Source organism: Alternaria metachromatica (genome assembly GCF_023757995.1).
Source record: "Alternaria metachromatica strain BMP 0045 chromosome Unknown scaffold_2, whole genome shotgun sequence".
NCBI lineage: Eukaryota > Fungi > Ascomycota > Dothideomycetes > Pleosporales > Pleosporaceae > Alternaria > Alternaria metachromatica.
Genome location: NW_026055493.1, coordinates 1093289 through 1107730, shown reverse-complemented (window position 1 = coordinate 1107730; position 14442 = coordinate 1093289). Strand labels below are relative to the sequence as shown.

Here is a 14442-nt window from a genome sequence, read left to right as displayed (position 1 = left end):
ATTATCGTGTGGTTTACATATAGTGACGACAAGTCGTTCGTTCCATGTTTGCTGGGCTGAGCCAGCACTTTCCCATAGCGCGAAGAGCATTCTTCGTTCGTACGCGTTTGCTACTCGTTGTTAGTGCTAGTTCGAACGAGAAGGGTTTGGAGATTCTACCGGGTCGCATGCTGCGGACAGGCAGGACTATGAAGGCGTATGTGGTCGCTTGCTGCCTCCGCGTGTTGGTATTGAATGCAGTGGATGCCCTAATGATATCACTTACTAGACCTCGGCCTGCAAAAACGCTCAAGAGATACGCAGTCTTTGATACTACGCTTGCGCTATGTATAGACCAGTGCGAACATCAACTCAACACAATGGACAATGACCCATTCCAAGCATTGAGTCCACGCAACGATCAACAATCCGATACACCAATCTACTTCTCATCCATGTCCAACCCACTCATCTCCTCACTCAAGCCACTGATGTCCCCCAGGCTCAAATCCTCCGCTTCGCTATCCCCCAGGAAAATGCGTTCAAAGTTCATGTCACCCACATCGCTGACGGGCGCGTACGTGGGGTCCGTCATCCTGCGCTGAGCAGCGGCCTCGAATTCGCGATAGTTCTTCTGGATCTCGTCTTGAGAAAGTTCGTTCGAATGACGGTGTGACCTTGCGTTATCACCATGACCGCGCTGCTGACCACCGAGACCACTGGCATCGATGGCAGAATTGGAAGAAATACTGCCGCTCTCTTCAGATTCGCTGGTGAGACAGATTGGCGAAAGTGATCGGGGGAGCAATGAGTCGCGTTGTTCCATGGGAGGCGTAGGAGGTAAAACAACTGCCTTTCCTTTCTCAATAAGAGACTTCTGTCGGTCTTCGCCCTGTGGCTGCGATAACTTGGTGGCAGATACTGTTGGAGTCGAGGGGCGTGACGGGCCGACTGCTTCCCTTAAACGACGCACAATATCCTCACTATGCCGCAACACATCATAATCACTGCCGTTCACAGGTTGACCGAGTGGGCCGAGTTGTTTGCGCATAGCGGCAACGTCCTGTGCAATGGCAGCGCACTTCTTCTGCAGCTCGATGACCTCGGTAGACGTAGAAGTCGTGAGCATGTGGAAATGGCCGGAAGACTCCACCTTTTGACGCTTGAGACAAGTGTCTGACTCGTGGTCCGCCGGTTTCAAGGTCGATGCTCCGTCCAGGCTTGTGGAGCGGAATGGAGCTTTTCGTTTCCTAGGCGACTCGGCTGGCAGATCAGGATCAGACAGCACGGATGCGTCCGCAATCGATGTGGCTGAGATGTCAGCTTCGTCATCGAGGCTCTTATCAGACTGTCGTCTAAAGTATGCAAATGCTTCATTCCAGCATTCATGTAGAGACGGAATACGTGCTTGACGGGGGCGAGTCTTGGACAGTGGCGTACTAGTGTACGATGGAACCCAGGGCGTCGACGGTTCCTCCTGCTGTGGTCTGTCGTCGTCTGGCGTTGCAACGACTTGGTATATGTCCATCACTTCGCCCTTGACCGCATGACGCAATACACGTTCGTAGCGTACGTGACCTGGAAATTGCGTGACCATCTTGGCTTGAACGATTGTCTCAGACACTGTCTGTGTGTCATCCTAGCCATGCTGTAAGTAATAGTCCAGCAAACAACTGCCATTGCGTTCCAGTGAGAAAGGAAAGCACTGGGCAGGTCTGCAACCGAAATCAAGAAGAAAAAGCGCAAAGTGGATAACGTAACGTGAGGGGTGACTCATGGGTATCGTACCTTCGTTTTGTATCTCTTCACTTCGCACACAACATCCTCGGGAAAGTGTTCGTAGCTTGAAGATCCTGATTCGCTAAAGATGCGTTCAAAGTAGAGAACAAAGGCGTTCCGGTCTTTCGGGCCAAAGGGCATACGCCAGAGCTTGACATTGGGTGGTTGCGAGACGACGGCGGCGTAGATCATGAGCACAGGCATTGTTTCCCAGGCAATATCGACATCGACCGATATGTATAGCCCGTCTGAGAAGCGGAGCAGGTAATCCTGCGTCATGATGTAATTATACACGAAGTTTGGTAGGTCGCCAGACCTGAACGACCATCTGGTATTTGTAGGGACGGCCCGAAAATCATCGTAGAAAGCGTCGATCATGTCGTGGATGAGTTTAGGAAGATCCATTCGAACAAGACGCTTGTGCTTGGCGGGCATGATCTGTTTCAAGCAAGGCCAGAGCTCGTCCTCGGCAATATGATCTGCAACGTTGGTCAGCATAGAAGCATGCACAGTAGGTGATCCAGCGTTGACGTAGGCTCCAGGGTGTTCAGATTGTTCATTGTATGAGTTCCTACGGCAACGCGATGTCTGTAACAGTCTGGAAATTTAAAGTGCAGAACGAGTATCGTACCTCGTAATGCGCCAAGTTCAGCAACAATGTTTCGCCTCATGTGACTCTCGAATTGTGGGACCAGACATTGCTCAAAGACGCGCTCCCATATCGTGAGCTCGACAGCTTGGGCAGTTGATATGCCTTTCCAGCACATGACCACGTCGAGGTAATCGACGTCCGTCGCTGTTGGGCATTAGCAAAGTACCACAACATGCTCGAAGGTATCGGTCCTACCTTCTTGCTCGAACCCTGATCTCCTCCTGCGAGGACAGTGCATATTCTGTGGCGGGCAATTCTTGTGAAAGCCATGACCGTACAAATCGGTATCGAAAGCTAAATTAGCTATGAGGCTTTCCAAGTGCTGGCGTTCCGCATTGTCGGATAAGACGGAGTTGACTACGGGTGATGGATGGGCATGGCCAGTAGCGCCAACACCGGTGCGTAGCGATGGCTGGGAGATTTTTAGTAAAGTCCGCAAGCAGGGTCGAGTGTACTCACGAGATGTTCTACAGACATGCTGTCGTGAGAGATGCTCGTAAAGAATACGTCGTCGCGATGATTGGGCGGTGTCTGGATGTAATGCTAATGTCGTTGTCAGACAGAAGGTCGCAATCCAGGCAAATGTCTTCGTTGGTGATGAGAAGGCACTCGTGAGCGACTGCCGCGGTACTGTGTTGTGACTGAGCAGCGTGAAGATTGCGCTTGCCTCACGACAACGCGGGACACCCGCAAGATTCTCCCTGGGTGCACCATCTAAATGGCGTCCATTGAGGCTCGTGTAGTGAGTCGTTCATTTTTGTTGCCAAGCTTCGAGATTTGAAGGAAAGCATCGACGCCATAGCCTTCCAGGCTGTGGATTTCGAGACTGCCAGCCCAGTATTCTGTAAGATTGTTAGCTGCGCAGCCCCGCCATTGTCATGAAATACCTACCAGCATATAGTCGCGACATGGGAAGTCCAATACCAAGACGCAGGTCTGGTGCGCGGCTGGTCAAGGAAGACAGCGAGCCGTGATACAGCCCCGAATCGCCGTGCTTGGACCTCCTATCTAGACGTTGTTGCACCTGTGCTGCAGATTCACCTCCAGGCACCTGCAGCTCCTGCAATGTTCCCAGTAGTTTTGGTACCCTCGCCAGATTTCGCAGCCTTTTCTCACGCCTAGGACCCTTGCTGAAGCTCCACAGGTATGGCAAGACTTCGTTCGGGATGCCACCACCTTGATCAGAAATTCGGATAATAACGTGCTGCGAGGTTTCGCAGATCAATACCTCAATAGGCGGCAGCTTGGCGTCTTTCGACTTACGCTCCTCGATGACAGCTTGGATAGAGTTGCGTAAGAGCTCGCCGATGATATACTCAAGATGACTCAGGATGTACGGGAACGTCGCGTCAAGGTGACCGTAGACCTTGATCTCAGGAATTTCGACATGTGGGCCCTGAGCGGTCCTGATGAGCTCCTGCATCGTCTTGCCGCAATTCTCGACTATCTCCTTCGCATTGCAACGCAAAAATATCTCGCCGACTGCCTCTTGGTCGTGGGGATGAACTTCGGCCTGTGGGAAATGCCATGGCGAATCGAAAGTCTCGGTCAGTGCTAGATGTTGTTCCGCAATGACGCGTCGCGAGATGCGCTGAATCAATTAGCATGGCCCGACGCTGTGCATGGACGGAGAGCATACCGATCGCAACATGGTGGTCATGAACTTGTCCGTCTCCTCAGCCTTCATCAGGCCCCGAACTTCGAGAACACCAATGGCGAGGCGGGGTATGACAGTGGCATGCTCTGTCAACGTCTCTTCCAGCACCTTGCAGTACTTCTCGTTATCTTCCAGCGATTTTATCTCAGGTACGCGGCGGAAGCGTTCGAAAGCGCGTAGATACGACTCGTATACATGAGCTAGATGAGGGTTCGCGACGACGACGTATGGTAGGGTCTGAATATCACGCAATCGGTGCGCAAGTCTACACGTGTTCAGCACTTATATTTCCGCTTGTCAGATACCAAGATCACACCTCGTGGGAAGCTCCAGACGGCAGTAGTTGGCCGAGTCGATGAGACGAGACTCTGTCAAGGTTCTTCCAAAGAAAGTCAACTGGCGCAGACTTATGGGTCTGGCTTCACGCTGCACCCATCTAGTCACATGTCAGCTGTGGAAGTTGGCAGGAGCATCTCTTATGTGCTCACTCGTCCAAGGCCGAAGACGGTCTCCACGCGGGCGCGACGGCTGCGGCATGTGGATGTCGAATTTGTACTCTAGAGACAGGCGATGCTGAAGGTGCTCTACGTAAGATACCAGAGCGTCGCGCGCACGACGCGAGACTACGTGTTCCTATACTCATAATTGTTGGTGCGAGAGCGCACATGTGGAGGAGAGCTCGCTGAGGGAGCTGTAGCAAAATACGGGGCATGTGACGGCGGGCTCCGCTAACCGGCGTAACTTTTGGGAATTTCACTCACAGCCTCTAATCAACGGTCGCAAAAGCAGAGGGGCGCGCATTTCACGGCACCGCCAGTCATATCACGTACAAAGGCAAACATGCTGGGTGAGCGTTTGTAGCTCGAAATATGCGCGTGGCATGTCGGTTGCCAGTATGTGATGTTGGACGAATGACGTCGTAGGCCGCGGCTTTGCTTTGACGCACTCCACTGTATCGAGCGCCAAGGCTGCATCCGTCGAAAGAGAGCTGCTGTTCTGAGCCTCGAGAGCTGCTCCCCAGCTTTTGTCTTTGTGCGCCCTCGTTGTCCACCTCGCCCTTGCACATGCTTGATGTTGGAGTTTTCCAGACGACAATAATCCGATCGTCATATCTCCACTGCCGCCACCTTTAGCGAGGAACCTATCCTTACCCGCATCCCGCCCGCGCAAGTGCTGCCCACCCGTACCTTCCTTTCTCTAGGCGACAGGCGCGCAGCTTCCCTTTTCACCTTGTAGTGTCGAGCGCACCCCGTCGTGACTGCCCCCGCGACCCGTTTCTGCAGCTCTTTCCTGCCATCTGCCCCCGCTTCCATCCGCACCTGCCGGAAAGACGACGCCGCCATGGATCAGGTAAGCTTGCGCCTTCGCCAGCGTCTCGCCAGACGCGGCCACGCTGACCCACTCACCCACGCAGATCGAAAGCGACATGCTCGTGGACCACGAGTACGACGAGAAGGCCGACGTGGCCATAATCACGCCCGACACAGACGACCAAATGGACGAGGTCGACGCCGAACCCGAGCCCCGCGCCGACGAGTACGATGCCTTCATGAAGAGACACATGCCCAAGAATCCGGAGTACGAGACCGAGGCTGAAGTATACAACACATGGGAGATCAGGGACTGGCGCCAACTCACACGACGTGAACATGGCCCAATATTCGAGTGCGGCGGTCATCCCTGGCGGATACTATTTTTCCCGTACGGTAACAACGTCGACTTTGCGTCCTTCTACCTGGAACAGGCCTATGAAGAAAAGCAAATGCCAGAGGATTGGTATGCCTGTGTCGAGTTCATGCTTGTACTCTGGAACCCCAAGGACCCTACCATATTCACCACACACACCGCACACCACCGCTTTACTGCCGACGAAGGCGACTGGGGCTTCACACGCTTTGCAGAGCTCAGAAAACTCTTCAGCAACTCCTGGGAAGACCGGGGACGGCCAATGGTGGAAGACAATGCGGCCAATGTGACTGCATACATAAGAGTGCTCAAAGACCCCACGGGAGTGTTATGGCACAACTTCATCAAGTGAGTTTCACGGATGCACAGTTTTGCCCACGATGTTTTCTGACTTGTAAAGCTACGACTCCAAGAAAGAGACCGGCATGGTCGGCTTGAAGAACCAGGGCGCAACATGCTACCTGAACTCGCTCTTACAGTCGCTTTTCTTTACCAATGCTTTCCGCCAGGTATGACACCAATTTCAACACGCAGAACAACAGCTGACTCCGCCAGGCTGTTTACCAGATCCCGACTGCCGAGGAAGCCGATCGTTCGAATAGCGCATACGCCCTACAACGCCTCTTCTACCTTCTCCAAACATCAAACAACGCCGTAGGAACCACAGAGCTGACACATTCATTTGGTTGGGACTCGAAGCAGATTTTCGAACAGCAGGACGTACAGGAGTTGTCCCGTGTGCTCATGGACAAGCTCGATGAGAGGATGAAGGGCACTGAAGCCGAGGGTGCCTTGACCAACATGTTTGTTGGTAAGATGAAGACCTACATATCATGTATCAACGTCGATTACGAATCGTCCCGGGTTGAGGATTTCTGGGACATCCAATTGAACGTGAGCGGGAACAAGAACCTGGACGACAGCTTCAAAGACTACGTGCAGGTCGAGACCATGGACGGCGAAAATAAGTATTTTGCAGAGGGTTTTGGGTTGCAAGACGCTAAAAAGGGTGTCATCTTCGAAAGCTTTCCGCCAGTACTACATCTCCAGCTGAAGCGCTTCGAATACGACTTCACGCGCGACGCCATGATGAAGGTGAACGACCGGTACGAATTCCCCGAAGTGTGGGACGCTGCGCCATATCTCTCCGACGGAGCCGATCGATCCGAATCCTGGATATACCACCTCCACGGCGTCTTGGTTCACAGCGGTGATCTCAACGCTGGTCACTATTACGCCTTCCTGAAGCCAACGAAAGACGGCCACTATTACAAATTCGACGACGACCGTGTGACTCGAGCGACACTACGTGAGGCGCTGGAAGAAAACTTTGGTGGTGACTACGCCCAGGCCAACGGGAACACTGGCCAACGCAATCCCTACACCAGAGCCTGGTCCGCAAAACGCTCAATGAGCGCCTACATGTTGGTATACATTAGGGAGACGAGGCTTGATCAAGTTCTTATCGACAGCAAGGCGGTAGAACCACCGAAGCATCTGGCAGAACGACTGGCTGAAGAACGGGCATTGTTTGAGCGCAGGAAGAAGGAACGCGAGGAAGCTCATCTCTACATGGACGTTGCGGTCGCGTCAGATGAACAGTTCAAGGCCCACCAAGGTTTTGACATCGTTCCATGGAAAGCCGACGCAGACACACCTGCTAGCCCAAGGGTCTACCGTGTGCTCCGAAGCACAACTATGGCCGACTTTGCGGTTACGGTCGCCCAAGATCTAGGAACCGAAGCCGATATGTTGCGGCCATGGTCGATGGTTAATAGACAAAACGGCACAATTCGCCCCGATACCGCACTGGAATTCCCGGAGATGACCGTCGAAGAGGCTGCCAGCAAACATGGCACGAAACAGTCGCAGTTCAGGATGTGGATCGAGAAAGCTCAAGAACGCGACGAAAGCGGCGCGCCAGTGTTTGGCGAGAAGCTAGTGGACCTCAAGGGTCAGGCTAACAACCGCCCATTGATGATCTTTTTGAAGCACTTCGACGCAGAAGAGCAGAGTCTATTCGGTGTTGGCACCTTCTACGCCGGATTCCAAGACAAGGTTTCCGATCTAACTCCAGCAATCACAAAGATGCTGGGCTGGCCAGCGGGTACGCAGATCAAGCTTTCTGAGGAGATCAAACAGAATATGATCGAAGCGATGAAGCCAAAAGTCACACTGGCAGCCTCGGAGATACAAGATGGTGACATCATCACGGTCCAGCGCGTACTGGGCGACAAGGAAACCGCACAGATAACCACTGCAGGAGGCTACACTGAGGCAAAGGAATTCTACGACTACCTCTTGAACAGAGTCAGCATCGAGTTCGTGCCTAAGCTGCCTGATACAGATCTACCCACATTCTCCTTGACTCTCAGCAAAAAGATGGCGTACGACCAGTTCTCCAGCAAGGTGGCTGAGTACCTCAAAACCGACTCTAGCTATATCCGCTTCTCGACGGTTAGCACTGCTGGCAAGCCTAAAAACCCTGTCAAGTACAACCCCACGTCAACTCTGAACAACATCCTCTTCCCTGGCCCATACAACTATTCGGCAAGCGCAAATCAGCGAAACGATGCCCTGTTTTACGAGGTCTTGGATATGAGCCTGAAGGAATTAGAGCTGAGGAAACCTGTAAAGGTGGTGTGGCTCCCTGAGGGTCTCAGCAAAGAGGTGAGTTGAACACAGTGATTGTTTTTGCTTCAAACTAACGTCATACAGGAGGAGCACGTTTTGATGGTACCCAAGAATGCCCAAGTTGCGGATCTCGTTGAAGCGCTGCAAAAGAAAGCGGGCATCAGCGACGAGGTGATGCAAAAGGTGCGGGTCTACGAGGCACATGTGAACAAGTTCCACAGGGTCCTCCCGCCAGATCACTCTGTCATGAGCCTCTACGACTACACGTCAATCTTTGCTGCGCCTTACCCCGAAGACGATGCATCGAAGAAGATTTCGGTATTCCACTTTGACAGGGAGCCATCGAAGGCACATGGTATCCCGTTCCAGTTTGCGCTGAAAGAGGTACGTGCAGCCATAAGCCTACCTCCTCTACTTGCACTAACATACATCAGGGCGAGCCTTTTAGCGAAACAAAACAGCGACTCTCAGACTTCACCAAGATCAAGGGCAAGCAATTGGACAAGATCAAGTTTTCTCTTGTCGGCAAGGGTCAATACGCGAAGCCTGAGCCAATCGATGACGGTAAGCCACTTTGGCAATGGTGATATTGCAGCACTGACGAAGTCACAGATGAAGTACTTTGGGACTTGGTAGGTGCGCGTGACGATGTATCACTTGGTCTTGAACACCCCGCCAAGACAAAGACGCTTTGGGGAAAGACTGATTCCATCTTCATTCGTTGAAGCAGCGCAATGACTGTGTAAGATACGAAGAAAAGCACGGTGCGCGACATTACTCGACACGGGTACGATCGGCATGAGATTGTCCGCAAAGTTTTGCCAGCATTTCACAGGGAGTGGCAATGAAGCGTTGGTTGCGCACCCTCCAACATACATGGCGCAATGGAGCTTGAAATATTGCAAGTATTGCATAGGCGGAGTAGCGTGCGTGGGAGGTAGGCGCAGGCGTTGGGCACATGATTATGGCGTATCATTTTGGATCAGTAAGTAAGCAGTGTAGATTAGTCCCAAAGATATCATCATTCTGCTTTCATGTCACCAGTGTAACTTGCACTGTGGTTGTCGACTGAATTTTCCACCCATCCCATGGTACCAGCCACCAGCCACCTATCCGGGAAGGAACGAGGTAACAATATACCACGGCTTCCAATTCCGAACATAAAGATAAAAACTATTAGCAGTCGCAACAGGTTCATATGAACGCGCAACATGATAAGTGTGACTTGACTACGCGTCGAGGATCTGCATTTCGCGCTACCTGTACGCGGTCGCCTTGATCTTCATTGGCTGGTGGCTCGTTCCCCGCGCCTTCCCTCCCTGCATGCGTTGCGTCGGCAAAAACTACCGCCGACATTCGATGTCGACAGCTGTAACTTCCAACACACGAGCACGCATCAACAAACGCAGTCGTCCACGCCAACGAACACGATGCGGTCACTACTCACCCTCTTCAGCGCGTTGCTGGCATATACCACGGCTGTGTACGCAACCGCTCTCACCTACCGATTAGAAGCACACGAGAAAGCATGCTTCTTCGCGACCGTTGAGAACAAGGGGACCAAGCTGGCCTTTTACTTTGCAGTATGTGTTCCACCCGGAAGATCTATGCGCAATTGCTTTTGGGCCGTTCAGAACCACATCGCCATGCAGTAGCAGCAAAATCTATGGCAATCGAGCTGACAGGCATGTGAACAGGTGCAATCTGGAGGCTCTTTCGATGTCGACTACTCGGTTGTCGGCCCCACAGACAAAGTCATCCTCGACGGTACCAAGGAGCGACAGGGCGATTTTGTCTTCACAGCGCTTGACGTGGGCGAATACCGTTTCTGCTTCAACAATGAGATGAGCACGTTCGCCGAGAAGATGGTCGATTTCGAGATCGCCGTACGTACCACCTGGCCATATCTCTCCAGACATCGCCGAACCACAATGCTGACTCCATGTTCTTACAGGTTGAGAACGAAGCCGCCCGCGCCAAAATCCCATCCAAGCAGGGCTCCTCCCCCGAGCAGACCTCTGTCCTCGAAGAATCCATCCTCAAGCTCTCCGCGCAACTCTCCACCATCTCCCGCAACCAAAAGTACTTCCGCACGCGCGAGAACCGCAACTTCAGTACCGTCAAGAGCACTGAGAAGAGGATATTCAACTTCAGTTTGATGGAGTCGGGCTTGATTATGACCATGGCAGGACTGCAGGTCTTCATTGTCCGCTTCTTTTTCCAGGGCGCCAGGAAAGGTATTATATGACAGCTCTCTCATCATGAGAGGAGTTTGGGGCACTGTGGGCTGACGCGTGTTGGCAGGCTACGTATAGACGCTGGTCCACGTTCAAAACTGGGGCTCAACCATGGTTCGGACTGGAAGTCTGAAGATGTCATATTGATTACTGTCACACAGGTCGAGACGAGCGCACTTTGTTTGATTTACCTATTTTGGGCGCTTTGGGGCTGCCGGAGTGTGTAAAACACCGCGGCATCTTTGTGGTATTCTGGCGCACTAGCAAGTTTACGAGAATTTTGGAACGATGTGCAAGAGCCATCCGCTTGTTAACGCCCTTGGATTCAGTACGAAATGTGCTGACAAACGTGCCTGCATTGCTATCCGTCCCTAGGCGAACCCGCGCGCACTTCCCTCTAAGTCGCATTGGAGGCCCGTGCTCCCCCACTCACCTTCCCGCATACTAGCTCAATATCGATATCGTTGGAATCGTAAGTTTTGCAAGACTATTATATGTAGGTCCCTTTGCGACTAATTGTTTCTTCAACCTCCTGGACGCTGCCAGACTCTTGGGATTTCGGCGTTAAGGGACTTGATCACTGGACCCTGAATTCTGTGGTCGACGACTATCGGGCAGCCAGTAGCAGCGCGGCCGTTGCAATTCCCTCTCACTCTCACTTGTCCTTTCGCTTCTATTGTGGCCGGCCGTCCGATTGAGTCACCTGTTCTCGCAATATCTCTCGCTCCGTTCGGTTAGGTGAGCGTGGTAATGCGCACACAGAGGCCACATAGTCTGCCTTTTTCCTCCTTGTCACCTTCTTTCAACTTTAACTCTCACATCCCACCATCTTGACTATCACAACCCTCTATTTTGATCCCATCACCCACAACTTGAGCATTTTCACCCGCTACTTCCATCTTTACATCCCTTTACCTTTGCTCTTTCAACCCACACCAGTTGCTCGTCATGGCAGCAAACGACGACACCGTCAGGCGGGATTCCGTGAATAGCTACACCAGCGGCCCGAAAACCCCACAGGGCGCACTCGGTCGCTATCAGACTCAGTCACCGCACGATCCCGCGATGGCCTTCCCTCTTCAAGCGCAGTTGCCGACTCCCAAGATGAGTCCGCAGATGATGGCCCAGTACATGCGCTCTCAGGCCATATCAACTCAATCACAGCCGCGCCCTACCACTATGCAAGCGCAGCCTCCCACTCGCGAGGAAGCTCAGGCACGTCAGAACCGCCAGTTTGCCCTGTTTGGAATGGCCTACTTCCAGAGGTTGGACCCGCAGGCAAAGCAACAGTTCCAACAGTTACCTTCCCAGAAGCAAAACGAGATCGTTAGGAACGCGATCGAGAAACGCAAACAGCAAGAGATTCACAAGGCACGCGGGCAGCAGATGGCGGCGCAACAGGCAAAGCAACAGGAAGCGCAACAACTGGCAGCACAACAACTGGCAGCGCAGCAACTGGCAGCGCAGCAACTGGCAGCGCAACAGGCGCAACAACAGGCAAAGCAGCAGGCGCTGCGACAGGCACACTTCAACAATTTTGCACAGCAATACGTCAGCTCGTTCAGTCCTGAGAAATTGCAACGATTCAGACAGGGTTCCGGAATACAGCAAATGCAGCATCTTAGCAGCGTCTACCAGCAGATGCAAAACGCGCAGAAGCTACAGCAGCAGAAAATGCAACAAATGCAGCAGCATCAACCAGCCCGGCAGCTACAGCAGGTGTCGCAGCCGCAACAGCTCGCGCAACAGCCTCAACGTATTCTGCGAACTCCAGAAGTACAGCAACATCGACAGCTGCAGTCACCACGTATTCTGCAAGCTCCACAAGCTCGGCAACATCAGCAGTCGCATGTGCAACGTATTCAGCAAGCTCCACAAGCTCAGCAACATCAGGAGCCGCCGGCACAACGTATTCAGCAAGCTCCACCAGCTCAGCAACATCAGGAGCCGCAGACACAACGTATTCAGCAAACACAACCGGCGCCTCAGCTGAAGAGGCCTCGTTCTGACGACGATGAGGCAAGCCCAGCCGCCAAGGTAGCCAAGGTCGCGCAGACAATTACAGAGCAGCAGCCGAAGAACACAGAGGATCCAGAAGATCAGAGACTCAGGTCTAAGCTCACAAGCTGGCTCGCATCCAATGAGGCTATGGAAGAAGCTCAGAAGAGTGAGCAGTCTGCGGAGTTGCACTGGCAGATGCAGCACGCTGGCCCTTACGCTGGCCCTTACGCCGGCTATGAGCCTGCGAAGTCGAACATCCTCGACAACTCGTTCTAAGATTACATCACCACATCCGTTCGAGGCACGCTTGGACAACCTCATGGCAGGCCGACACACCTCACTCTCACACTATTGTCGTTTAACTACAGGACATCCTGATCGGCGTCTGGACACCTCGCGGTCTTTGCATTCGGTGTCTGGCTGCAGGATTACCTCGCAGTCTTTACATTCGGTGTTTGGCTACAGGATATCTCGACCGGCATCGGGACACACTTTTCCTCTTTGCATACGGCGTTTGATTATCTGCTTCACATTACCACACTGGGCGGAAGCGGTTCACGGAAGAACACAGCAAGGCGTTTGGTCAATCGCATTACGATACCATACTGGGCGGACACAGTTCACGGAAGAACAAAGCACGGCGTTTGCTTTTCTCCATTTTCCTTTATCTTTCTCTTTTGCGTTCACTTCTGCGTTCGACGACATTACCATCACACATTTCACGGGCTGCATCATTGCTAGTAGCGTTTGCGGCTTTGCGGCTAAGCGACGCGAACGCAGTTGCATGTTCATCATCATCACCATTATCAACGCGGCCGCTTGATGTAAAGGGCGCTATTATCAACACGGAAACCGGGGACGAGAAAATAGTCTAGAAAATACACGATAAAACATCCATCACATCTTACTCTGCTGTGACTTCCATTCCCGTCTTCTTGAAGCTTCACTAACTTTGTTTAAACTCATCGTTCTTCACCACCCTGCAGATCACAAGATGGCCAATCAACGCGCCCTACCACCCCTTGTCCTCTTACCCATCGTACTCGCCCTCTCTTTGTTCGAGATCGCGTATGCGGCCAGCCTTGCTGCTTACGCTACTCACTACATCGCCGTGCGCATGCTGCTCTATACCCAGGACTATCTACACCCGGGTCAGCTAGACAGTGTAGGTGGTGTGTCGCGGTTTACGAATGTGGATAGGGGTCTGATAGCATTTTGGTTGCCTGTTGTGATAGTATTGATCTTCAGGGTGTTTGCGATATGGGAGAGGCAATTAGAATGAGAGAGCGGGAGGGATAGTAGGAGTAGGCGTTGGGACGGATGAAGCGGGTGAGTGGTGCGGGAAGATGTGGCTTAAATCAGTTGTGATTGGGTCATTGCGACGACCTTCGCGTTCGTAATACCTTCTCCATATTTTGAAACTTGTGATGAGCGGATGAGTCTGTTGGACAGTGGCTTCGTGAGTCTTAGCAAACGGCCGTGTTGATCGTGACTGTATAGTGCGATGTAGCGAACAGCCCTAATTTGCAATGGCAAATAAATCCCGTATGCTCGCCAAACACTCCACGAAGCGTCCGGTTCCATTCTCGGAGTACGCAGTTAGTAGACGTGGCCTACGAGCGCACCATTCTATACCAGCGCATTTAATCTCGATGTATATATTCAAGAAGCCCTCTTGTTTCACACAATCCAGCTGAGTGTGAAGATTCTTATCGTGTACTTTCCTAAAGCCCTAAAGATAACACCATCCAACATGCCGTCAACATTCTTTCTCATCGAGCAATCCGAGCTCCACAATTTTCTTCGTGAACTGGATG

At 52.4% G+C, this 14442-nt stretch overlaps 6 protein-coding genes across 6 annotated transcripts; 3 read left to right on the top strand and 3 right to left on the bottom strand.

Annotated features, from left to right (window-relative positions):
- Nucleotides 1-421: 421 nt before the first annotated feature.
- On the bottom strand, nt 422-1659 carry J4E83_001197 (uncharacterized protein; the record flags this gene model as incomplete). Its single annotated transcript, XM_049328154.1, has 2 exons — nt 422-1606; nt 1651-1659. 2 exons carry the CDS (start codon nt 1657-1659, stop codon nt 422-424), a joined length of 1194 nt encoding a protein of 397 aa, XP_049192672.1.
- Nucleotides 1660-1752: 93 nt separating this feature from the next.
- Nucleotides 1753-2648, bottom strand: J4E83_001196 (uncharacterized protein; the record flags this gene model as incomplete). The annotated part of the gene is made up of 3 exons (XM_049328153.1): nt 1753-2294; nt 2390-2554; nt 2606-2648. 3 exons carry the CDS (start codon nt 2646-2648, stop codon nt 1753-1755), a joined length of 750 nt encoding a protein of 249 aa, XP_049192671.1.
- A 476-nt stretch (nt 2649-3124) lies between these two features.
- On the bottom strand, nt 3125-4949 carry J4E83_001195 (uncharacterized protein; the record flags this gene model as incomplete). Its single annotated transcript, XM_049328152.1, has 6 exons — nt 3125-3252; nt 3302-4001; nt 4050-4332; nt 4384-4503; nt 4556-4595; nt 4898-4949. The coding sequence occupies 6 exons, from the start codon at nt 4947-4949 to the stop codon at nt 3125-3127; spliced, it is 1323 nt and encodes a 440-aa protein (XP_049192670.1).
- Nucleotides 4950-5408: 459 nt separating this feature from the next.
- Nucleotides 5409-9112, top strand: J4E83_001194 (uncharacterized protein; the record flags this gene model as incomplete). Its single annotated transcript, XM_049328151.1, has 7 exons — nt 5409-5417; nt 5482-6101; nt 6154-6262; nt 6309-8423; nt 8472-8771; nt 8822-8951; nt 9000-9112. The coding sequence occupies 7 exons, from the start codon at nt 5409-5411 to the stop codon at nt 9110-9112; spliced, it is 3396 nt and encodes a 1131-aa protein (XP_049192669.1).
- Nucleotides 9113-9817: 705 nt separating this feature from the next.
- On the top strand, nt 9818-10635 carry J4E83_001193 (uncharacterized protein; the record flags this gene model as incomplete). Its single annotated transcript, XM_049328150.1, has 3 exons — nt 9818-9970; nt 10085-10273; nt 10342-10635. The coding sequence occupies 3 exons, from the start codon at nt 9818-9820 to the stop codon at nt 10633-10635; spliced, it is 636 nt and encodes a 211-aa protein (XP_049192668.1).
- Nucleotides 10636-11572: 937 nt separating this feature from the next.
- Nucleotides 11573-12901, top strand: J4E83_001192 (uncharacterized protein; the record flags this gene model as incomplete). Its single annotated transcript, XM_049328149.1, has 1 exon — nt 11573-12901. The coding sequence occupies one exon, from the start codon at nt 11573-11575 to the stop codon at nt 12899-12901; it is 1329 nt and encodes a 442-aa protein (XP_049192667.1).
- Nucleotides 12902-14442: the final 1541 nt, after the last annotated feature.